At 29.7% G+C, this 26,694-nt stretch overlaps 1 protein-coding gene and 1 pseudogene across 1 annotated transcript; both read left to right on the top strand.

Moving 5' to 3' along the window:
* Positions 1-11,385, top strand: LOC132951399 (uncharacterized). The gene is made up of 12 exons (XM_061023210.1): positions 1-219; positions 301-439; positions 1,154-1,539; positions 1,643-1,990; positions 2,066-2,331; positions 3,372-3,579; positions 6,303-6,362; positions 6,442-6,580; positions 8,866-9,251; positions 9,362-9,685; positions 9,770-10,035; positions 11,102-11,385. Exons 1-12 carry the CDS (start codon positions 148-150, stop codon positions 11,316-11,318), a joined length of 2,811 nt encoding a protein of 936 aa, XP_060879193.1. The 5' UTR covers positions 1-147; the 3' UTR covers positions 11,319-11,385.
* A 995-nt stretch (positions 11,386-12,380) lies between these two features.
* LOC132951398 (uncharacterized) lies at positions 12,381-24,770 on the top strand (annotated as a pseudogene).
* The last annotated feature ends 1,924 nt before the right edge of the window (positions 24,771-26,694 follow it).

Here is a 26,694-nt window from a genome sequence, read left to right as displayed (position 1 = left end):
TCGACCAACATATTATATTATAGTAATTACCGACAGTTGATATTACTCTTAAAATTAGACGTACGCGTATGTACCTATAGGTTAGATAACCTAGCTAATATTTTTTTAAATTATTGTAATTTGTAGTTCTACTTAGGTGAGTCATCAATGTCCAATAAAAATGAAAATAACATGGACAATACTCCCAAAACCTACGGCCCAAAGGCTACGGTGGCGCAAGTTGGTATCACATTATAATATATGTATAAAAACCTTTTTTAAAATAAAACAAACTACAACAACTGCAATTAAATAACGCAGATTTTCGCTACAACAGCGCAGAGCTTTCTATTAATTGGATTGGGCATGGAAATAGGAATGCCCACAATTGTTATTCAACATTTATACCAAAATTCAGTCAGTGAATTTTCATTAACATTAACTGAAGTTTCATGGTATGGTTAGTATACAATATAAATAATAGATATACAGTTTAGGGTAAGTATAACATTTGTAAGTAATGAGAATACTCTAGACGTAAAAAAAAGGAATATTAGACTAACTTTAGTTAAAATAATTTATTTGTTCTACGATATTGCACTCTATCGAGTCTTACCTGTTTTCTAAACTTTGGTAAATCAATTGCTCACATCACATCACATTTGTTAGCAATAATAGTTGTTGTAGGTACTAACATTATGGATTCGATTTTCTTTTTATCATTGTTCTTGTAGCATTTAACAATTTTGGGTAAGCAAAATAATATTATGATGAATTTTAAAAATAGGTATAATTATTATTTATCATAATGAAAATATATGAACAACTGACATGTATTTGATTATAATTTATGTAGTTGTACGATCATTGAGATTTCAGAACATGAAACTATCTTAGGTAATCAAAAAAAAGGTTAAGATTATTAAAAAACTAGAGGTTTGATATTAAGTCCGTTCATCAAATTGAAAATCAGAACACTACACTACAATACGTTTCACGAAATTGTACTCGACTTATATGCGTCGTTTTTGTGATAAAAACGATTGCGCAGTATAATAATACTATATAGTATCAGTATATACAAACTGCTGTTCGCGCACCAATTCAAATCAACCATACTCTGCCACATCAAATAGGTACACGATTATATATTTATATTTTGACTATTATACAGGGAGTATATTGTTTATATTTCATCCGACCGGAAGTTTTTTATCGGGATTCCTGCAAGAAAGATATGGAAGGAAACGGTGCATGATTTTCGCCAACGTCCCCAGTATTTTCGGATGGATATTGCTGTACTATACACACTCCACAGTTTCACTTTACTCGTCCACCGTGCTGATGGGCTTGAGCATAGGATTCAGCGAAGCCCCGATATTGTCGTACGTCGGCGAAATAACCGAACCGAGACTCAGGGGATCGATGGCTTCATTGGCGTGTACCTCGTCAATGTTTGGAATGTTGTTGACTTACCTTTTGGGATATTTATTCGAATGGAGAACCGTCGCATTGCTGAGTACACTCTGTCCGATCACGTGTATATGCCTCGTGATTTTGGTACCTACCTGTATTATGTTTGTTAGACGTATAAGTTGATTTTTTTTTTCAAACTCAACTGCTGCATATTATAATGGTACACATGCGCCTGTATTGTTTATAGATTCCAGAGTCTCCAGTATGGTTGGTTTCCAAAGCGAAAAACGAAAAAGCCGAAAAGGCCTTGTGTTGGTTAAGAGGATGGGTGGAACCCGAAATTGTCAAAACCGAACTCCTTGAACTTATCCGATACAACGAAGTATCTGGAACTCGTCGAAGAACGGCCGATGTTAATCGTAGGAATTTATTCTCAAAATTAGCCGAGTTTAAGGATCCGTCGGTGTACAGACCTTTTATATTTATAATGTTTTATTTCCTGGTTTCCGATATCGTTAGCAGTGTACCTTGGAGACCGTATACCAGTAAAATCATGACAGAAGTTGGTATATCAAATAATCAAAGTTTGCTCTTGGTAAATATAGGTACTACGGAAATATATACACTTGTATAGGTAAAATAATAAATATTTTTATTAAAATATTTCCAGGTAGTTTTTGCTGTACTACAAACTATTGGATGCTTGATAGTAGTATTGACCGTCCATTATCTGGGGAAAAGGTTTTTGACTAATTTGACATTTTTTATCAACACTTTGTTGATGTGTTTATTTGGCGTATACATCGTAGCCATGAAGAATAACTATATAAACTCAACTACTTGGATTCCTATAACAATATTATATGGCATTAACTTTTTTGGGGCTTCAGTCATTATTTTGCCATGGATGTTACTTAGTGAAGTTTTTCCAAACAAGTAAAACTCATAAACATTATACATCATCTACTATTCATACTATACATTTACTATTCTTAGAAATATACCATTAAGTCGGTTGACGAATATGTTTAAATAAAATCAACAAGTTATACTGAAAGTCGGTGGTGTATTTATGGTGGGGAGAATGTAGGGGATTTTCATTCCCCCACTACATATAATTTATAATATTTCTATATAGTGTATAATATAGTATTAAACTTTGTAAGGGAAAAAATGTCTATATTAATACAATTATTTTTCTTTTTTTTTTTAAGAATTTACAGTGGTTTCTTAATGGTGTACATACGAATATATGTTAAGACTTAAAATTGTGATATCCATCAAATAATTTTTGATTCAAGATAAAGATGTCTTACTGTCCGTACGTTTGTACTTTTGTAGCTTATAGACTCAAAGGTTAGACTCAAATACTACTCGACTGTTTTTGACAAATATTCGCTATATTTGTTGATAGTCACCAATCACCATATTATGTATACCTATAGGTAGTAGAAAAAACAACGTACTTGTAAGAATATTCGATATTTGTTATTCGTTCATCGCTACCTCCTCGTGGATTATCGGCGATGGATATGCGTTATGTGTTTGTAAAATAAACGAATAGCGGGAATGGTCTACTTGGCTAGTCATGTAATTTGATGATTATTCGAGAATTAAAGAATTATAAAGCCGATATAGTTTATTATTATATATATATATATATATTATATTATTATAATATTTTAACATAGCTGTGTTACCTACCCGTTAATTATAAATCATTATTAGATAATAGTGTAGTATACTAGTACTACCATTTACTAACAGTAGATTAAAACATAATACATTTTTGGGGATGGTTATGATAATTAGAGATAGTAAGTACAATATTCTATTCTCTCTGAAATATAATATCTATGTAGGTACCTAATTTTAGGTAATATTGTTTATTTTTATAGTTGACATATGAATCAGGTATATTCCAACCTTTAAAAAATGTAATCTAATTGCAGTTGGTTATGATTTTTTTTTTTCAGAGCCCGAGGTATTGCGACTGGCTCATCTGCAGGATTGTCTTATTTATTAATATTCATACTAACAAAATCATACATAGCAGTAGAGATTCTATTGACCTTGGAATACACTATGATTCTCTTTGGTTGTTTGGGCATTTTTGGATCACTTTACTTATACTTTTATTTACCAGAAACGGAAAATAAAACACTATTAGAAATCGAAGAATTTTTTACATAAAATGTACAAAAGTTATTTATAATAAACATAGCGTTAATAAATGTACCTAGGGTTGTTTTTAGAATATCATGAAATGTATTTACTTGAAAATTCATAATTTCAATTTAAAGCTATATTGAGTCAGATATACCGACATACCTACTTAATTAAGTCAGTACTATTTTGTGATATGAAATCTTTTTTTAATTACTGTATACATTATTGACTTTATTAAAGCAAATATTTTGACATATATTCATAATATATTGTGCAATATAAACGTGTCGATTAAGGACAATTAGGGACAAATCAACGTAACTGTTTCGACGTAAAAACAAATTATAATAAGTCGATCAATAAAAATGTGGACAAGTGGGTACCGCTCTGCTGTACAATATTTGTCGAGCATGTCATTGTGGTATATGTGTTATATTTGAATTCAATGATAAATCATTGAGGTATTGCGACTGGCTCATCTGCAGGATTGTCTTATTTATTAATATTCATACTAACAAAATCATACATAGCAGTAGAGATTCTATTGACCTTGGAATACACTATGATTCTCTTTGGTTGTTTGGGCATTTTTGGATCACTTTACTTATACTTTTATTTACCAGAAACGGAAAATAAAACACTATTAGAAATCGAAGAATTTTTTACATAAAATGTACAAAAGTTATTTATAATAAACATAGCGTTAATAAATGTACCTAGGGTTGTTTTTAGAATATCATGAAATGTATTTACTTGAAAATTCATAATTTCAATTTAAAGCTATATTGAGTCAGATATACCGACATACCTACTTAATTAAGTCAGTACTATTTTGTGATATGAAATCTTTTTTTAATTACTGTATACATTATTGACTTTATTAAAGCAAATATTTTGACATATATTCATAATATATTGTGCAATATAAACGTGTCGATTAAGGACAATTAGGGACAAATCAACGTAACTGTTTCGACGTAAAAACAAATTATAATAAGTCGATCAATAAAAATGTGGACAAGTGGGTACCGCTCTGCTGTACAATATTTGTCGAGCATGTCATTGTGGTATATGTGTTATATTTGAATTCAATGATAAATCATTGCATACGAAAAAAGATTTTTGCCGAAGACGATGTGTCTAGTTGTATAAATAATCAAATTTAACAGTTAAAAAAATGTTTACAAAAATCTAAAATATCTCATGGCTATAAATAATGTGACTTTCCGGTGAACTCTTTGTTTTTGATAGAGGCAGAAAAACTTATTAGGAACCTTCTATTAAAATTTCTTATTTTAGTTATGAAAACAAAAACTTTTATACATTTCTAACTGTAAAATAGTTTACAAAATTTGAAAAAAATATCATGTCTATAAATAGCCCAAAAAGAGTCGCAAGAGTTTGAACATTTTAGCATGTATGAAGAATGTTAATATAAATATTTGGTGAACATTTCATGAGTCTACGGTTATTCGTTTTGAAAATACAACAAAATATCATAAATCGTTCAGTAATTTACTGTTGAATACCAAATATTGTAAAAATTATAAGTTCAAAAGCACATAAAAAATTAATTTTCCGTTTAAGCACACATTTTTTTTAATCTAGTACTATAATAATATAAAAACATGTACAATATAAAAAAAACCATTTTGCTTTAACATCATAGTACTTATTAGAATTATATAAAAACCAATTATTCTTCAAGTCATAAAGGGGGGGGGGGCGTTCACCCCCACTGCCCCTGAACATCAGCCGTGACGGATCGACAGCGTAGTGGATGTCGTCAGGTTAGGTTAGCGCGATCGCTAGCGAACGGTTACTGTCCCGGCAATGTACGGGCACTCGCTATGCGAATGTGCAATGATAGTGGATTGTATATGAGAAAATGGAAAAGTGGAGGAATTTATAGGAAAATATGACAATATGGCAATATGCTGAAAAGTAAACGGTGTGCTGGAAGTGACGGAATATACATCGACCGATAGTAAATATAAAATATAAAATAATTGTAACACGAAATTTCGATAGTAAGAATATGCTAATATCGTTTTCGACTAATATGTTTGTAATTACCTATTGGTAATCTACACAACATACGTAGGTACTAGTGAAAATCTGACAACGTTGTACACAATATTTTTTTTTTATTGTGCTCAATCGGGTCGTCAAAAAGGTCGGCCGATAATGAACGTGCTCAATCGGGTATCACCAAAAATAGTTTATTCAAACACAGGTATAATTATTGTGTCCAGCCGCAACGGCTTATCGAGCATCAAAAACAAGTCATCATTGTAGTCTTCTTTTTAGTTTTAATTAGTAAAAATCTCTTAGCTTTTAATTATCATATTAAAATAAAATAATGTTATCGAAAAACAACCCTATAAAATACATAATATTTATTGAAAATTACGTACTCGTGTAATGTTAAAAATAATTAATTAACTAAATAATTTTAAGGTGTACCTATAGGTTACTATTCATGTAATTTATAATGTTAACCAAAAAAACATTTAAAGATTATATTTTAAGTACTTAGTAATGTATCGTTCGATTAGAAAAACTGCTTATATTTAATGACATGTTTAATATCAGTTAGTAGCTAGTAGTGCTAGTACGTACTCGACCGCTATTTTATAGTAATACTGACAAATGATTTTACTCTTAATTACTTACTTCACACCGTGTATACCCAGCTAGATAAAATTTATTTGTAGTCCTACTTAAACAACTCGTAAATGGAAAATAAAAATGAAAATACTACGAAAAATTATGGCACAAAGGCAATGGTGGCACAAGTATGTATAACAATATTATGTTTAAAATATAAAAACATAAATATTTTGATACAACATATTTTGTATTTATATATTTCAGATTTATGCTACTATAGCGCAGAGCTTTCTATTAATTAATGTGGGTATGGAAATGGGAATGTCCACAGTCGTTATACAACAATTGTATCAAAATTCAGACAGTGAATTCTCATTAACATTGTCTGAAATTTCATGGTATGGTTAGTACGATCAACAATGCAATTAAAGTAACGGGAATAATAATCTTGATACAGCACTATTAATTATGTTTATTAGAAATTTTTTTTATATTTTATTGTCATCTGTTTTGTAAAACAGTTCATTCCTAACATAAAAATGTTTTTCAAAATCGCTGTTTGTTCGGAGTGAGGAAAATTGTATTGTTTCTACAATTGTGTATCTTTTTTATTTTTGTATACTTTATCATGTATTAGAGCAGAACACATTTTGCTTTAATATTAAACTTTGAGTATAATTTCTTGTCAATTTTGATCTAGTTGATATTTTCGATGTGAACTATACTCTAGGTACTTACTTTTGATAATAAGTGGAAAAACCACAAAGAACATCGTGAAACGATAATATTAAAATATACGAATCAAAATAATGTACCTAATTGACATAAATCGAAATTTTTTTTTAATTCAGAAGGAAATAATCGTAGATACTTAAAAATTTGAAAGTAATAACTTAGTAAAAAGACTTAAGAATTTATCTATATCTATTCATAAAATTTAAATCAGGACACTTCACGTCGTATCACATGTAGTTGTAAGCGTCTTGCGTAATGTTTTTATGATATATAGTATGATTCAACAATCATGATCACTCCTATATTTTCCTTTAATGATGAATTTATTAAAACGCTGATTTATAAACACCACATTCTCAAATACTTAGAATATTTACGTAATTTAAATATTATCGATGTATTTTAAAATGAGTGCCTACCACCCTTTTATGCTATAAATGTATCAGTTTTTAAAAAATATTTATGTTCATAAATCAAAATTCAAACAAGTAGTTTCTGAATTATTAAAACTGAATTGAATATAATACATACCTAGGTACCTATTTTATATTATTCTAGGTCAGTACTCAGACTATTGTTAAGGACTCTTATTCTTTGTAAATAATGTTAAAATGTCAGAAACTACTGATACAATTATAAAAACAATACAATTTAGATACATGTACCTACGGTAAAAACTGTGATATTCATTTGAAATAAAGGTTGTTAAAAAAGACATTCTATAAAAAATAGTAGTTATATAGTTCAAGTAGTTTCAAATATTATGCAGAAATAATCGAAATTTGAATATGGGATAAAAAGTAGGGTGAATCAGTAGCATATTCGGGATTTATAAGGGGGGGGGGGGGGGGGTGGCAAATAAAAAATATTAATAAATGTAATAAATAAAATTTATATCGCTATATTATATTAGTCATTGCATATTTATTCATATTATGTACTTGTCTATGTAGTATAGACGTACTGATATAAAATCAATAAAAATACTGCTTTAGGACATTTCAGCGAAAGTAATTTCGGCAAAAAGGATTACGGCGAAACTTTTTCGGCGAACGGATATATCGGCGAAAATACATTGAACACAAATCTTTAAATATACGTAACACAGAGTTTGTTCGTAATTTGATACGTTAATAAATTCCTCACCAAAACACCTCTAGAGGGTTCTGTCACTGGACAGCCTCCCTCCTCATAAATATATTATCATGTAAATATTCTCCGTCACTTTTCCTATTAGCTTATTGTACATATTTTGCTACAAATTGTAAATTTTCTATTTTAATAAAAAAAATATATGTTATCGGCGGGGATTACGCGGTCACGGATATATTTTTTAGATGTTTTTCCTGTTTAAATACATTGTTAACACGCAATTCGACAAATTTAAATATAGTGTTAGATTTGGAATTTGCAGCTATTAATGAATTTACATCTGTATATCCTTCATGTCAAATAACTGCCTGTTTTTTCCACGTCTCCCAATGTCTGTGGCGTAAAATTCAACAAGGTCACAAGGAGGTTTACAAAAAATATATTCAACAGATGTTGACTTTGCCGGTAATGCAAAAATATTGGCAGCGTTGGCTTTTGTACCGTTACAGAATGTAGTCAAAGCATGTGTCAAAGTGATTAAATTATTGAATTATATAATATGGAATTTTTTTATCTCATAAAATTCAATCAAATCTCTGGTTTTGCGGTTTCACCAATACATCCATTCGCTGATACGTCCATTCACCGATATAACCGTTGACCGGCATATCCATTCACCGAAATGTCTTTTGTCAAAATGGATTTCGCCGAATTGACCGGTTCATTCTGAGGAGGGGCTGCCACCCCTGATTACTCCACTGGGGCGAATATAGTCTGTAAATCAATAAAGACATATTATAGTCACTCATACTACACATACCGACTAATACTATTTAATTAATTTTATTATTATTATTTTAGGGAGTTTAATATGTGTATTTCATCCGGCCGGAAGTTTTTTTTCGGGAATCCTACAGGATAGGTTTGGAAGAAAACGGTGCATGATTTTTGCCAACTTCCCCAGTATTTTCGGATGGATTTTACTATATTACACACACTCCGTGGTTTCACTTTACGCGTCGACCGTACTGATGGGCTTGAGCATAGGACTCAGCGAAGGCCCTATATTTTCTTACGTTGGCGAAATAACCGAACCTAGGCTCAGGGGATCGATGGCTTCGGTGACGTCTACAGCGCCTATGTTTGGAGTATCGCTTTTATTCATTTTGGCGTATTTTTTTGAATGGAAAACCGTCGCATTGCTGAGTACACTTTGTCCGATCACTAGTATATGCCTTGTCATGTTGGTATGTTTTTTTTATCGTTTTTAGTGTTATTGGTATTTAGTTTGATTTTTTTGATGTTGTTGCTAAAACGCAAATAATATAATCGCATATCTGTCCCCGTTTGTTTTTAGATTCCAGAGTCACCAATATGGTTGGTTACTAAAGGAAAAAATGGAAAAGCCAGAAAGGCTTTGTGTTGGTTAAGAGGATGGGTGGAACCTAATGTGGTCAAAACAGAATATCTCGAACTCGTCCGGTATAATGAAATATCTGCAGGAACTCAACAAACAACAGGGAAATTAGCCCAATTTAAGGAACCATCAGTGTACAGACCTCTTAGACTAATTATATTTTATTTCTTTATTTCCATCATCCTGAGCAGTATGCCCTGGAGAACGGTTATCAGTAAGATCATGACAGAAGTAGGTATATCGAATAATCAAAGTTTGTTACTGGTAAATATTATATCACTACTGTATTATTATTTATTACAAACACCAAAAGGTACAATAGTGTAAATTTTTTTTGAATATTTTTAGGTATTTTTATCTGTATTACAAACTATCGGATGCGTGATTGTAGTCTTAACCGTGCATTATCTAGGAAAAAGATTTTTGACTAATTTGACATTTTCAATCAACACATTATTGATGTTTCTTTTCGGCATTTACATTATAGCAATGAAGAATGGCTATATCTACTCAACTCCTTGGATTCCTATAACTATATTATGCGGCATTTACTTTTTTGGAGCTTCAATTATGATTTTGCCATGGATGGTCCTTAGCGAAGTTTTTCCGAACAAGTAGGTACAACTAATTAACAACTTAATATCAAAGTAGCCAAACATGACACATGTATGATAAGTAAACCTTTATGTTTAGAACTATAATAATAATAGTCACTCGTTGACTTTGAATATACTTAAACAAAAATACTAAGTTGTAATTCACTGGATAGATATTTAAGAATATGTTTTTTTTTTTTTTTTATATTGATTGTGATCCCGGCAACTATAGCCATTAGCTGTTTGTTTTTTGTTTGTAGGTGAGGGAACTGTAAGTGTAACACGTGTGTGTAGTTTTAGCAGATTTTTTAGTAGGCATGCCTGTGGGTATCTGCCATGCCAGGGTGGGGGATGGCGACACTTCTCTCCGGACACCGTGACTTGCCCGAAGAAAAATGCCACCCATGAACCGAGGTTTAAACCAGCGCCGGTGTCCTCGGCCATTCCGTCCCCCAAAAATATGTTTCTAAAAGAGTACATATTAATGCATTTTTAGTATTTCATAATTTAAATTGTTGTATTTATTTTATTATTATCATCTCTATACTCTACTTTTATTCATTATTGTTATTAATTCAACCTAGTTCATTTTTTCCCAGTCGAAGTTGGGAATTATTAAGTAAAGGAGCTCAATTCAACAATATATAAACTGCGTTCCCATTTTTATTTTTGGGGGGGGGGCTAAATTTTAATAGCGGTAAGTAACCGCAGGGGCTTCGCCCCCGCACCCCATAACTAATATACTGGCTGGCTACTAACACAAATAAATTCATATACACTTATAGGTAGAGACTTAAAAAAAATGTTTGTGACAATTCGATGCATGCTTGTACCTGATCTGCCCGAGTAAGATCTGCCCAAGTAGCAACCAGTTATACACAAAAATAAATATAATACTAATTTATATTATGACTATTATAGTCTGCAACCATTTAAAAACAAATAAAGTTTATTTTATTTTTTGTAGTATACCAATCATATTAGTATTGATAATAAATATTAGTAATTAGGTACGTCTTATAATATGTAAAAATGTATATTATATAATAATTTTTGAATCTAATTAAAAATAATTTTTTTACAGAAGTCGAGGAATGGCAATTGGTTTATCTGCAGGATTGACATATTTACTAATATTCATATTAACGAAATCATACTTAACTGTAGAGAACCTATTAACCTTGGAATACACGATGATATTCTTTGGTTGTTTTGGCATTTTTGGATCACTTTACTTATACTTTTATTTGCCAGAAACGGAAAATAAAACACTATTAGAAATCGAAGAATTTTTTACATAAATTATACAAAAGCTATTTATAATAATTAAACATACGTTAATAAATGTACCTAGTGTTGTTTTTAGAATATCATGATATTTATTTACTTGAAAATTCATAATTCAAATTTAAAGCTACATTGTGTCACGTATCCGATATACCTAATTAATTAAGTCACTATAGTCACTAGTCAGTACTATTCTGTGATATTAAATCTTTTTTTAGGTTACCGTACATATTATTGCCTTTATTAAAGCAAACATTTTAGTATATATAATCATAATATATTGTGCAATATCAATGTGGACAAATTAGGGACAAGTCAACGTAACTGTTGTATAACTTAATACAAAACTTCGTACAAAACTTAATATAAAATTTCAAAAAAGCGGGCAAGTGGATGTCGCTCTACTGTGTTGTTGGTCAAAACTATAGAGGAGGTAGTTTTCTACAAAAAGACACAAAAAGGTTATGTACGTATGTATATAATGATTCAATGAAAAGACCGGTTGTTAGTTAACCTTTTTAGTTGTGTTTGATCCACATACGTATTTGGTCGTCGTGTTTTGTGGTATACAAATACCGCAATACAATATTATTTTTGTGAGTACCTATTGCACACATTTATATTGCACTATTCATATATTAATATACATTGCCTACTAAATGGATTGTAAATGTTTTATTTGTAATAAATTGTTATCGGTCGGTAAAACTGTTAATGTTGAACGTGGATTACAATCGTTCAAAAGCCAAGTGTTGTTGAACTGGTTACTTCTAACTCAACCTACATCATTGACGGTGGATTTCTTTACATCGTGTTGTATGGCATCAGGGTGAAACTTGTAATTGTATTTAAATAAATATATTCAATATTTGAAAAATAATGTTGGGTCCATTATAGTAGTTAACAGTTGTAATTCATATTTAATGGATATGACGATAATAGTAAAAACATAAAGGCAGTGGAACAGCGTCTTTGATTTGAGTCAGTTATTGGGTCTTTGGAAGTAGTTTTTAATGATTCTACTATGACAGTACCTACAAACCAAGAAACATTTATATAAACGACCCTTGTCCCTTATGAATATAAACCCACTAGACTGTTTGGCTGAGGATATACCTGAAGAAAACGATGCTGGCAAACACCAAAAAAATGAAGAAGAGGAAAAAATGCAAGACGTGCTAATGCAAGACATGTTATCGTATGATTAGTAAACCGAGAGTTGAGTTATTAGTTAATAGTTAAAATATTATATTCAGTCACTTTTTAACGATGTAAATGGACTAGGCCCACTACAGTAGTAACCATGTAAAAAAGGGCGGTTCCATTATCCTCCAAAAACGAGATACTGTTTTCCTCCACTGTCCATTTTCCTCAGGTCCATTTCAATGGACCCCCCACTTTCGAAATTTGAACTTCTGACCACGCTAAACGTTTGTGCATCGTCTGTGCAGAAATATGCACCAAGTCCAATCGTTTGTGCACAAAAACTGAAAGCTCTATCCCTAAAACAAAATGGGGGGGCCATTGAAACGGTAGCCCCCCCCACATTGAATATTTGGATTTTTGAATGTGCCAAACGTCTGTGCATCGTTTGTGCAGAAATGTGCACCAGGTCCCGACGTTTGTGCACAAAAACTCCCAGCGCTATCCAAAAAACAAAGTGGGGGGCCATTGAAACGAGACACCCTCTTTTTGGAAAATTGAAATTTTTAATGTGCCAGACGTTTGTGCATCGTTTGTGCAGAAATGTGCACCAGGTCCCGACGTTTGTGCACAAAAACTCCCAGCGCTATCCAAAAAACAAAGTGAGGGGTATTAACACGAGGGTCCCCCTTTTTTGAAATTTTAAATATTTGTCATATTAATAAATGTTGTTTACGTACCTAATAGGTTTAATAGAATTTTACTATTACCATGTAAACGTCTAGAAATAGTAGGGCAGTAGGTTCATAATATATTATATTTAAATATTGTATTATAATAATATTATGTTTTAAATATTCCTAGGTTATTTAAAAATTAAATACCAGCGTTTCTAAAATACAAATACAAAAATCTTAATTTAAAATATCTAAAAACATAATTACTGCTTATAAATTATAACCACAGGTTAGCAATACTAACTTAAAAATAAAAAGTTATAAATTAATATAATAATTGCTTAAGTCGTATACAACCGAACGCAACTTAACCTAATAACTATTAGTTGTTACATCTTATAATACGTATTTTGGGTATAACATTTAATTTTACACTTTTAATTTAATTCTGAATTGAAAATTTATCCCTCATACAGTTTTTTACTGTTAATAAAATAAACATTATTATTTATATGTAATATTATACCCACTCAGCACTCAATATTTTTATAATTGGCAAGAAAACATACATTTGCACCAATAAACACATTATCTTTCTTGAATTACTGTTAGAAGCAATCATAATAAAATATACAGCAAGTTTAAAATTTAAGTTAATTTTTTAAAAAAATATTAAAAATATTATCGATTTCTTGTGTTAAATTAACAAAATTGTTTTAATACTATATTAATTAAACAAACAAATCTGAATTCTTTCAGTACACACTATACCAGTGGTCGGCAACCGGCGGCCCGCTTTAAATTCTACGACGACATTTAATCGAATAATATATCAAAAAAATCATATTGTATAAAATATGTAATTGAACGTTTCTATCAGTCATATTTTATAATGGTAGATATACCTTGACAGTTACCGATAAGATACCTAGAGTAGATACGACGAGTGTACCTATTTGGATTATAATAATAATTTTCTATTCTGTTCAGTAAAGTAAAACGTTGCGTTTTTTAACTACTCGCCAATCCATTTAATATTGATTATGAAGATGTCGATGTTGAGCTTCAAATGGAAATAATAGATGTGCAGTCACAAGATATCTTAAAAGACGCATTCAAAGCATCTCCTTTACTTTTTTTCGTTGAACTTCCGGCATCATTTTCAAAAATTAAAAATATAGCTGCAAAATACTTCAGTATGTTTGGATCCCCTTACGTGTGTGAACAGGCCTTTTCTCATATGAAAAAAATTTAAAATCCATACGATTCACGTTTAATTAATGACCATCTCCACCATGTACTTCGAGCCAGCACAAGAAATTTTAATGTGGAAATTTAAAAAATAATAAACAATATCCAACAACAAAAATCAAATTAAGCCTAAAGCAGTTGTCATTTCCATATAATTATTATATTATTAAAAACTGTAATTTTTATGCTCTATTATTTTAAAGTTTTAAACAGTTATTTTTTTCTTTTTACCTTCTTCAAAAGGTTGCGACCACTGCACTATACTATATTAATAACTATCAGGCACATCATTAGAAGTTTTTTTCAGGGTGTTCTGAGTGGTTCAGATACATTTTGTACATGAACAATGCCACAACAGACTGTTTTTTTCATAAGCTACAGTGATTACTTAGATAAATAATTTAATTTATTTTAACACAACATAGGTAGAGTAGCACTGCACGAACTATGGTTTTAAATTTATATTCTAAGTTATAAATGGATATTATATAATATGAACTTTTGATTAATTAACAATGTTTAAATAATACTACCTATATGGCTATATAATATTTTTTTCATATAAATAAGGAAATATTTTAACACAGACGTTTAACGACTACATTAACAATGAAGTACAATTTTGACAATTTTATTTTAAATATTACTACTGTTAATGTAAATTTTGAAAACAGTTAACAAATAAGTAATAACAATGGTTATGATTTATTAACATAATTTCAAATTAACTCTGTGAATACTCTGTGGTATTATTTGTTGACTATAATAAACAAAACATCAAATAAATAAATATAAGTCTTGTAAATATATTATAACTTATAAGTGTAACATAAGTCGTAAACTCGTAAATGTATCCATATATAATACACTATATATTATATTCTGTATTCTGGAACACAGTTGTTAAATTATTATTTAAATCTATAATCTATTAGAATGTTAGTTTAACAATTAATATAATACTTATTTTTAAGAGTATTCAAATACAGATACCTGTTTTGGAAAGTATGTAAAACACGCGTATTCAAGTGATTAAAAAGTATTTGAATACTTTTGCTCAAGTAGGTACTTAATGAGAATTTATCATAGCTGATCTGAGTTCCAAAAATTGAACTTTAGATTTATAATTTTTTTAAAAATACTTGAAATCCTAACTTCATCAATATTAGTCTTATCGACTTGAAGTCTTTAAGATACAACGCAGTCAAGCCTTTTAAATTGTTTGATATGTTTTTCAAATTCATATTATATCGAAAACGTAAATCATTCAATATTGGTCGTATCGACTTAAAGTCTTCAAGATTCAACGCAGCCAAACCTTGAAATCAAATTTATATTCTAAAAAAGTATCGACATTAAGATTGACAAAAGAAAGTTTCCCGCCAAATTAATTTTTGAATGATTTAAATTTTGAACACATTTTTGAATTTATCATGTATTAAAAAACTAAAAAACCCAACCAACTGTACCAACATTCCCTAATAATTATACGAATAGCGATACAAAATAAAAATTAATTTATGTAGGTATTCTATGAAAAATATCTATTTCCATATTCAAATATTATTGAATAATTCAAAAAAACTTCAAAATCAATATTTAATATTCAATATTTATAAAGGCAACTGCCTTTTAGGAAACCAAAAAAAAATTTTGAATAAATTTAACTGTAGGAATACACATTACAAAGTACAAACTAAAATGCCCAGAATATTAAACAGAAAAAACTATCTAAAATATTTAGTTCATTAAAGATAAGGATTATTCAAGGGTTTCCGATTGGCAATGTTTAAAAAATTTGGCTAGAGCTTAAATCATAAAATAAAATTGAAGGAGGGTGTTGGCGCCGGCAGGCAAATTCATTTTAGGAAACAAAAAAAATTTTGAAAATATTTAACTGTAGGAATACACATTACAAAGTACAAACTAAAATGACCAGAATATTAAACAGAAAAAACTATTTAAAATATTTATTTCATTAAACAAGGATTATTCAAGAGGAACCAGATTGTCACTGTTTAAAATATTTGGCAAGAGGTTAAATCCTAAAAAAAAAATTGAAGGAGGGTGTTGGTGCCCGCAGGCTAATGCATTTTAGGAAACCAAAAAGAAATTTTGAAAATATTTAACTGTAGGAATACACATTACAAAGTACAAACTAAAATGCCCAGAATATTAAACAGAAAAAACTATTTAAAATATTTATTTCATTAAACAAGGATTATTCAAGAGGTAGCAGATTGTCAATGTTTAAAATATTTGGCAAGAGGTTAAATCCTAAAAAAAAAATTGAAGGAGGGTGTTGGTGCCCGCAGGCTAATGCATTTTAGGAAACCAAAAAGAAATTTTGAAAATATTTAACTGTAGGAATACACATTACAAAGTATAAACTAAAATGCCCAGAATATTAAACAGAAAAAACTATCTAAAATATTTAGTTCATTAAAGATAAGGATTATTCAAGGGTTTCCAATTGGCAATGTTTAAAAAATTTGGCTAGAGCTTAAATCATAAAATAAAATTGAAGGAGGGTGTTGGCGCCTGCAGGCAAATGCGTTTTAGGAAACCAAAAACAAATTTGAAAATATTTAACTGTAGGAATACACATTACAAAGTACAAACTAAAATGCCCAGAATATTAAACAGAAAAAACTATTTAAAATATTTATTTCATTAAACAAGGATTATTCAAGAGGAACCAGATTGTCACTGTTTAAAATATTTGGCAAGAGGTTAAATCCTAAAAAAAAAATTGAAGGAGGGTGTTGGTGCCCGCAGGCTAATGCATTTTAGGAAACCAAAAACAAATTTGAAAATATTTAACTGTAGGAATACACATTACAAAGTACAAACTAAAATGCCCAGAATATTAAACAGAAAAAACTATTTAAAATATTTATTTCATTGAACAAGGATTATTCAAGAGGTACCAGATTGTCAATGTTTAAAATATTTGGCAAGAGGTTAAATCCTAAAAAAAAAATTGAAGGAGGGTGTTGGTGCCCGCAGGCTAATGCATTTTAGGAAACCAAAAAGAAATTTTGAAAATATTTAACTGTAGGAATACACATTACAAAGTACAAACTAAAATGCCCAGAATATTAAACAGAAAAAACTATTTAAAATATTAATTTCATTAAACAAGGATTATTCAAGAGGTACCAGATTGTCAATGTTTAAAATATTTGGCTAGAGTGACCATCATAAAAATAAATTTGAAGGAGGGTATTGGCGCCCGCAGGCAAATGCATTTTAGAAAATAAAAAAAAAATTTTGAATACATTTTACAGAAGGAAAATACATTTCAAGGTTCAAACTAAAATGCCCAGAATATTAAACAGAAAAAACTATTTAAAATATTTACTTCATTAAAGAATGATTATTCATAGGGTACCAAGTTATCAATTTTCAAGTCAACACAATATTCAAGTAGAGTTACATTACAAAAAAAAAATTGAAGGAGGGTGTTGGCGCCGGCTTGTCAGTGTTTAAAAAATCTATATAGAACGATCTAGATAGGAATTAAATAACAGAAAAAAATTCCCCGAAGACTTACAAATTTGAAAGTATTCATATTAACTCCCAGGTATAGCCGGTTAATCTTGAAAAATATTTATACAAAAAAATCTAATAGAGTTCGAAAAATTGAAAGTAAAATTTTTTTTGAAAAAAAATTGTTTGAGAAATCTGGGTGAAATAACACTAAACAAAAGAATACGCTGGAAGCTAAATACTGCAATACATATTAACTACAATCCAAAAACTAGGTGTTGTTTACATTATAATAATGCGAACAGTTATTATGATCAGACGTGTATCACGGTAATATATGTATTAGAAAATGTATAAAAATGAATTTAAATTATAAAGGATACAAAGAAATTAAATGAGGAAAGGTCCTGCACGAACTCTACTATGTGATTGTAATTTATGAAGGACATAAAATGTTTAATTTAAAATAATATTGTGTTTGGTGGGTCTACAGTCAATATTAAATTACAAACTATAAAGTCTAAATGCAAATAAAAACATAGTCAGATATCTGTATTAGTCTTTGTAAATATGTGCGGAAAACAATTAGATTTAGTACAATGTAAAAAAATGTGGAAAGGAAACGCTGAGAATTCTTTGACAATAGGATATTAAAACACAAAACCATATATTAAATTAAAACTATTGATTTTATACATTTTCTATTTTCAAAAACCATACATACATTTTCTATTTATTGAAAACTTTATAAAACCCTAATATAATAATATTTTGTTATATTTTAAAATACATTTTATAATTTGTTGTGGTAAAAAAATCATTATTTAATGTTGGCTGTATTTAAGTTTTTAATAACTATACTGGTACAACTCTTGCTGACAGTCTTTAAGACCGTGTTAAAAACTATGATAATTAGTTAACATCTAATTGCCTGCCCTATCCTAACCTAACATAACCTAACCAAATTAATAATATTTAAATATTTTCTTTCATTGTTTTGTTTAAAATATCGAATACTTTGATAGTTAGTAGGAAAAGATCATCGCAAAGCTCACGACCAGTGATGATAGTCGTCTATCATCACCATAGCTTCAACTAACCATAGGTTTACCTAACTAACCTTCTTACGACTTATTAGGACACTTTGAATAAAAAGATCCTGATTTGTAGGTTGCTGAACTTAAGTGTTTGATTATCAAGTCAATCCTTTGACTGTTGACACCTTAATCCATGCTATGGATGAAGCCCATAGATAATAAAGATATGGATAGTCCACGCCTATGTTAAATACATTTAAGGCCGCGTTCCCGCGGAAGGCAATTGAGGCTCCTTTATATTGATAGTCGATACTCGATATAGGTATACTTTATTTGGCCTCAATTGTTCCCCTCGAAGACCGCTGATAAGACCATTATGTTATATCTTTATTATCTATGATGGAGCCATACCCAGCTCACTCGTGTAAACAATTCGAAGCATATAAAAGCGATCAACGAGTCTCTATTAATGATTTATCAGCATCTATCCTCTCACAACACACACTTGGAGACAACACATGCACATGAAAGGTTTTTTTTAAAACAACATTTTTAATCATTTTTTTAAAAATACCAGGATAATGTTATTTATAATTAATAATTTTATTTTGGACTTATTGAAACATGCTATGGAGGATGGTCCTTTTGGTCGTCCAGTGTCCACAAATGCATAATATGAAAGCCCAGACCTGTCCCCCATACTCTGATATTAAAAGCCCAGCCCACCTTCATATTATTCTCTATGCAAAAAGTAAATTTAAGACAAATTTGTAAATCAATGCACAGTCTCTCTATTGTACTAATATTTGTGATTTCATTAATTTTCAGTATTTTGTATTATTAGATTGGGAAAATATAAGACAATATAATTTACACAAGACTGTGGCTAACACAATCATACTTTGATAAAAGTATATGATAAAAGTACCTTCTATATTTGAATTAATCGTTTTTTTTTCGGGTACTTTATTGGTGGACGGCACTTTAACTACGGTCCCTCAACTTACTGAGGCAACCTTGAGGCATTTCCTTTTAGGAAATTAATTAAATTCTCAAACATAACTCTTATTTCAAGAGTTTGTAACTAATACAATCATAATATAATATGAGTATAGTACATTTCGTAATATTTTTTTATAATATTTACTGTTAGTGAAATATTAAGTTTGTATTTCTAATATAATATATGTTATGATATTTATGGACGACACTTGCACCATGGCCCCTCGATATAATAATGTGGCGACCCGGCACATCTCTTTTAGATAAATGATTAGATACTTAATCAAGTCTTCCAATTTACTTAACATTTATATTTTGTAGATAATTTGAAGAAAAATTTAAAATTGAAGAGAGACTTTGTGAATTATCAAAATTTTTGGTATGAAATGTTTATTTGAACACCTGTTATAATGTATTATATTGAACTTAAGTTAATTTTTTATAATGTACTATAGTAAACATTTGAACATTTATTACAATATACGTATATTATACATAGATTTCAAGTATGATTTTTTTTAGTTTTTTTTTTTAATGTTACCTACCTACTACAATACAAGACACTTTATTTTTATATTTTGAAGCAATATATGTTTTGGATTATTTAGATCTATATAAACTAAATTTCAGACCCGTAGTTTAGTATTTAAAGTTTGTATGATCAAAGTCGTGGAACCAAATTTTATCAGACTCTACTAGAATGTTGTAGTTGAATTAAACTATAATCAGTATGTGGAATAACATTACCTAACCTTCTATGATAATTTGTTATAAATATAATATTTTAAGTAATAGCTCAAATTTAGCACTTTTACGGTACTTAATACATTTTCCTAATATTTTAACAGAAATTATGGAGCTAAAAATATAGAAATACCTATATTATGTCACGGTCCATAGTTTATATACCAAAATTTGTTTCATTTATAATACTAATGCTTTTTAATATACTTTTTCATAAATTAATATTTATTACAGTTGGCTTTTATGATTTGTTTGAACTATTAGTACGTATTTTTTATGGGAGATCCCTATTATTACAACACCGTTACCAATATGCGTTTTTTTTTTTTTGGTTAGTTAATATAATTGCATGTTTTCATGATTTCTTCGTATTTATGCTTATTTTCTTAAAATGTTTTTATATTTTCGGTTCATCCGTTACCTACCTACATGCCTACCTACCAAGTGTGTAAATAAAGAATTTTTTTTGTAAACCAATTTGAATTATAATTTATTAATTTAAAAAAATTTTAATAAAAACGTTTTCATTCAGTATTTTTTTGAATTTTAAGTGCATATTTTTGAATATTTCAGTGCATATATTTGCCTGTTTTTAGTGCATACATGCAGGCAAATATTTAACACTTTTTCATTGCATTAAATTCACAGCCCTGCTAATTACTTTTACTTCCAATCATAATACCTACCACAGTTAATGTTAAATGTCAAATTGTCAACAATCAACTGCTTCTTCAACTCGATAACACTAAGAGGATGTCAGATTTTTTGCGCACTATTTATTTCTCTCTCTGACCCAATCATTTTAGTGTTTTCTTAATCGTACATTTGGTATGCTACGCGTGGGTCAAAGATGGAAAACAAATAGTGCGCTGACATCCCAACCGGCAACAAGTTTACACGAGTGAGCTGGGTATGGCTCTATCATAGATAATAAAGATTTAATTGTATTTAACATAGGCGTGGACTATCCATATCTTTATTATCTATGGGCTTCATCCATAGCATGGATTAAGGTGTCAACAATCAAAGGATCAACTTGATAATCAAACACTTAAGTTCGGCAACCTGCAAATCAGGATCTTTTTATTCAAAGTGTCCTAATGAGTCATAAGAAGGTTAGTTAGGTAAACCTATGGTTAGTTGAAGCCAAAGAGTCAATAGGGCCTTTGCAATTCAAGATCTTTACCTACGTATTCGGCATTGTTAACATAACTATTCTACCTTTACACTTTTTCTTCCCCCGTCTCTCACAGCTATATACAGGTTCAGCCACTCTCATTCCACACCTCCATATGATCGGTATTCTGTCTATCCATCTCTTCTTCAGTCTTCTCGTCCATCATTTCTCCCCTAAATTAACTTATATAGCCACTCTCACTATGTCTTATCATACAGTCGAACCACCTAAACCTATTCTCTCTTGTTTTCACTACAATATGTACACTACCCTACACTACCCTTAATTAATTAATTCCTTATTCTATCCTCTTTTGTACCTTAACACCTTACTTATTATTCTCATATCTGCTACTCTCACTCCACTTACCTACCCTAACCTTACATTTCTTTTTCATCTTTCCCTTTCATACACCAAACATTCTGAAATCCTGTTGACCCATTTCCTTATCTTCGCCATATCACACACTTCCTAATTCCTATTCACTCAGTCTCTAGTTACCTACAAGTCATCGTACTTGATTATCGGTGAAAATATTTAAATATCATTGAGCGAATTCCCTACTCGAAAGAATTGCTTAAAAAAATATCATACCTCACCAATTTTCTAATTTTGAACACGACTTTATTGATAGCCCGAAAAGTGTTATACCAGTATAGTTACAATACAAATATTGAAAATTTTCGGGCAATACATTCCCTGATCAATTAACTATAATAAAAAAAAACCTACCGAGAAATAAGAAAATACATACCCCGTGACGGAATCAAAATATGCTACGAAACTTAGTCTTCGAAACACTGAAACGTTCACACATTTCAATCTGCTTATGATATATTATTCCCAGTTTGAAAATGTTCACTGACGAATACCATTTCTGAAATAACACGCATCTTATGCAGTAAAATGTTCTACAATATTCTAATGACCTATGCGTTACAGTCTACAGATATTATATAAACCTACCAATAAATACCTAATATTAATTTTTATTACACAGAGTTTGTATTTTTAAATGTTGTATTCAAGGATTTATTAGTTTTATTTTTATACCTAACAAAAATTACATTTATTCACAAGTCAGTTATCAACTAGAACTCGACTACGAGTAAGACAGCGTTTGGATTGTTCGGACTGGCGTATAATTTATTATTATTATACATTGCGCCTTTGGTAGGCAGTAGTAAACGTATATGCTTCTACGTTACTTAGTTAACAGAGTTTCCGCGACAATAAATATTTAATACAAGTCTAAAAAATAAATGTAAGACCAAAATAATATAAAAACAAACTTACGCATAAACATCGACTCTTCCAGTGAAACTTAGCTGTACTGTCGTCGAAGAAACAGCTATCTTCATCCGTCTACATCTCGCTCCATCTCCATCTCTCTCTACATCTCGCTAATTGAAACTTATCTAGTATACAATACTAGTATCTTTATGATCTGTAATATAGTCTGGTGTTCGATGAAAAAGATTGAAATAAGATAAAAATACATATTTTTTTGGTTTTGAATATGAAAGCTGTGAGATGATCGATATGAATTTTGTGAGAAATCTAGAGGTACTAGAAAACTGAGACGAGTGTGTTGAATGAAATAAATTAAAAAAATTGATTAACACAACAATCGTTTAAAAATTAATTTAATTCAAATAATGAGATGAACCTTATTAGATCATTTAAATTTTCCAGAACAAGCCCCCAGTTGTTGGTCGCATGCCAATTTTAACCATATACTAGACCACAAGTTTATGGACATTCTATAATGCATTCTGCTTCCGGTGAACCTAGACACTGTTGGGGAAATTATATTTCTTTAGTAATTAAATTACGATACGAATTATAAGTTACGTAGGTACTTGTCCAATACTCGACTACCAGAATTTAAATTAAAGAATGTGATATACCTAGGTAACATATCGATCGATTCTAAAACAGAAACTTAACCTAGGTACAAATAATATCACAATATCAAATAGTGAAATGTGAAAATTTGAAGAAAATTTCCTATAGGTATATCCCGTAAAACCCCCAAAATAAAACGTACGTTTGAGGTGTTCTCTTAAAAGTTACAACCCAAATATTTAATGCCCGTATCCCGTATGCATAGAAATTGTATGTTTCACATTTAACGAAAAGTAAAACTATCGGGACGGAACTGAATTACGAAGAACGTATAAAACAAAAATAATCGTCACCAAGTGATAGGTATAATCTGCTATGTACTTACAAATCATATTAAACAACATTAATCATTATCAGGGCTCGGGACTTTATGCATTTGCATATTTGTTCGCGAAGTAAATAGAATAAATCTGATCCGGTACAAATTTGTGTGGGGGTGTTTGTAGTTCAAGTTTAAAAGTTTATTGTGCATATTTTGGAATTTTTTTCTACAAATGCATATTTTTAAGATTTATTGATTTGTATTGCATATTTTATAAAAAATGCAAAAAAATACTTGGCAACACCTCACATTAAAAATGATTTAGTATACATAAAATCAAATTTTAGTTCTCTTACTACATCAATTACAAAATTGCAAACTGAAGGTGTTTCTTTAGCTGATTCAATCGAAATTATTGACTATGTAAGTGTTGCAATGAAAAGTCTTACTGGGACAACTAGGAAAAATATCTGTACAAAGATGGAAAATGTATTGAAGAAAAATGTTGGTCTTGCTATGCTAAAGAAAATTAAAAACATTCTTAACGGTGAATTAATTGACATGAAAGACTTACCAGAAGACTTAGATATTAATGATCTGACATATTTTAAATATGCTCCCATCACATCGGTAAACGTAGAAAGATCATTTTCCGCCTATAAAACTTTACTTACAAATAATAGAAGGTCTTTCAAAGTCAATAACATAAAAAAAACATTTGATAATCCAGTGTAACGCAACACGCAAGTAAGTACATAATTAGAATTATATAAAATGATTATATTTTAATACATAAAAATTTGAATTGCTAGGTATAGAAGATGGTGAGTGTTGAAAAACCCAAAGACCTCCCATTCAACAGTTAGACATTTTTTTTTAGTAATATAGTATGTTTAAAATATACATTTTTAGTAATATGTACAAGATATGTTTTTTTAAAAATTAAATTTGAATAAGTATGTATTTTTTAATTAAAAATAAATGCATATTAAAGCGCATATTTTGATATTTTTTGGTGCATATGTATGCGCATATTTTTAAGATTTTAAGCACATAAAGTCCCGAACCCTGTTCATTATGTATTTTCTTATTTTGTTAGGTAGGTATAAAAACCTACCTTCCTACTTATAAAAGCATTACCTAATCATTGATTTAAAATTTTAAAAATTATTCTACTATAACAATAAATTAACAGTTGTAGGCAAAGTATTATAATTAAAGTATTTTTCATAATATCCTAATTTTTGTACACCTATAACAACTGGATTTTAAAAACTACTCTACGTCTAGCGGGTATATAAGTTTGTCTAACAATAAATATTTACATTAGGTCTACCGCGTCAACAGAGTAGTAGGACAAAACTTACGTAATTATTTATTCTTCCGGCGAAACGCGGTCCCTTTGAGTGTATAATATTGTCTAGTGTCAGAGCTGTGCATCTCCGCCAAGGAAAATGCAGCGCGCGTCTTCATATCTCCGATCCAAAAGTTCAGTCTGGAAGTATTGAGATTAATGACATTTATAAAAATAGGCACCTAGTTTAATAACCAGAATGGAACGAAATATGTGAGTACGTATTGGAATCGCTGTTCGTCTCAAACGATTGTCATTTGCCATAGATTATTTATAATTATAACCTAACCGTCCCAATCATAGAAAATATATATATGGTCCTAACCGATGGATGATGGATATTTTTACATTATCTTCAAAAAAACATTTATTTGTTTCTACTAGACGCAAATGCGGTAAATTGAATTCAAATTTATAATATAGATAACGGTTTTTTTTACTTGGTAACCATTTATTTATTACTTGGTTTATAAACAAATTCTAATTGATATAAAATAGTAATTATATAAAAATAGTTTTATTGATCCCAATATTTAAAAATAATGTTTCAAATAAAATAATAAAAAAAATTTAAGAAATACCTATTAATTAATATGTATTACCTAAATAACTAAATAACTAAATAAATTCGTGTTTTTTTTTAAACATTTTCACGTCCCCCCCCCCCCCTTACAAAATTGTGTCACTCCTCCTTAGAGTGGTGCGCCCCTTAGGTTAAGAGCCCTTGAAATAGTGCATGTTAAAAAATCAGCCATATCCTCCCCCCCCCCCACCCCTTGAAAAAATCATTTGACTCATTTAGCTACTTTATGAATTAAGAACGATACATTGAACGTACAAAACTGTACCTACCTACATAATAGTTATCAACCTATTAACCCATCAATAATATTATATTTTTTTATTGTGTACACTAATCGATTGGTATATACAAAATAACGTGAAGTTATAAATAGGACGTGGATTTAAATGCATTAAAAATAAGAAAAATGCCTTAAAAATACGATTTAATGCACTTATATTACAAAGCTTAATAAAATGGTCAGAAAAATTAAAAGTCCAATTTAAACGAATATAAAATAGAATTTAGATAAGTGTATAGGTAGTGTATTCGTTATATTTTGAGTTTCATTATAGCACATCAGTCCATCAGATGCTATTTAATATTTTAAAATAAAAAAATTCGACAGTAATTCCATATGTGTTGTTTTCTATAACTGAAGACTGAAGTTATAGTATCGAACATAATGGGTACGTAAACAAATAGAAATTTAAGAAAAATAATTACCTTTATTTAATTGTATTTAATTTTTTTCTAATAAGTTTTTATAAAATTGACTTTA

Source organism: Metopolophium dirhodum, chromosome 8 (genome assembly GCF_019925205.1).
Source record: "Metopolophium dirhodum isolate CAU chromosome 8, ASM1992520v1, whole genome shotgun sequence".
NCBI classification, from domain to species: Eukaryota; Metazoa; Arthropoda; class Insecta; order Hemiptera; family Aphididae; genus Metopolophium; species Metopolophium dirhodum.
Note: the sequence above shows the minus strand (reverse complement) of the source record. Positions and strands in the feature narration are given on the sequence as shown.

Coding starts and splice junctions, on each gene's coding strand:
- LOC132951399 (XM_061023210.1), top strand. CDS start 148: ATGTCCAATAAAAATGAAAATAACATGGACAATACTCCCAAAACCTAC. Junction 220..300: donor CAAAGGCTACGGTGGCGCAA/GTTGGTATCACA, acceptor TAAATAACGCAG/ATTTTCGCTACAACAGCGCA. Junction 9,252..9,361: donor GTATATGCCTTGTCATGTTG/GTATGTTTTTTT, acceptor GTTTGTTTTTAG/ATTCCAGAGTCACCAATATG.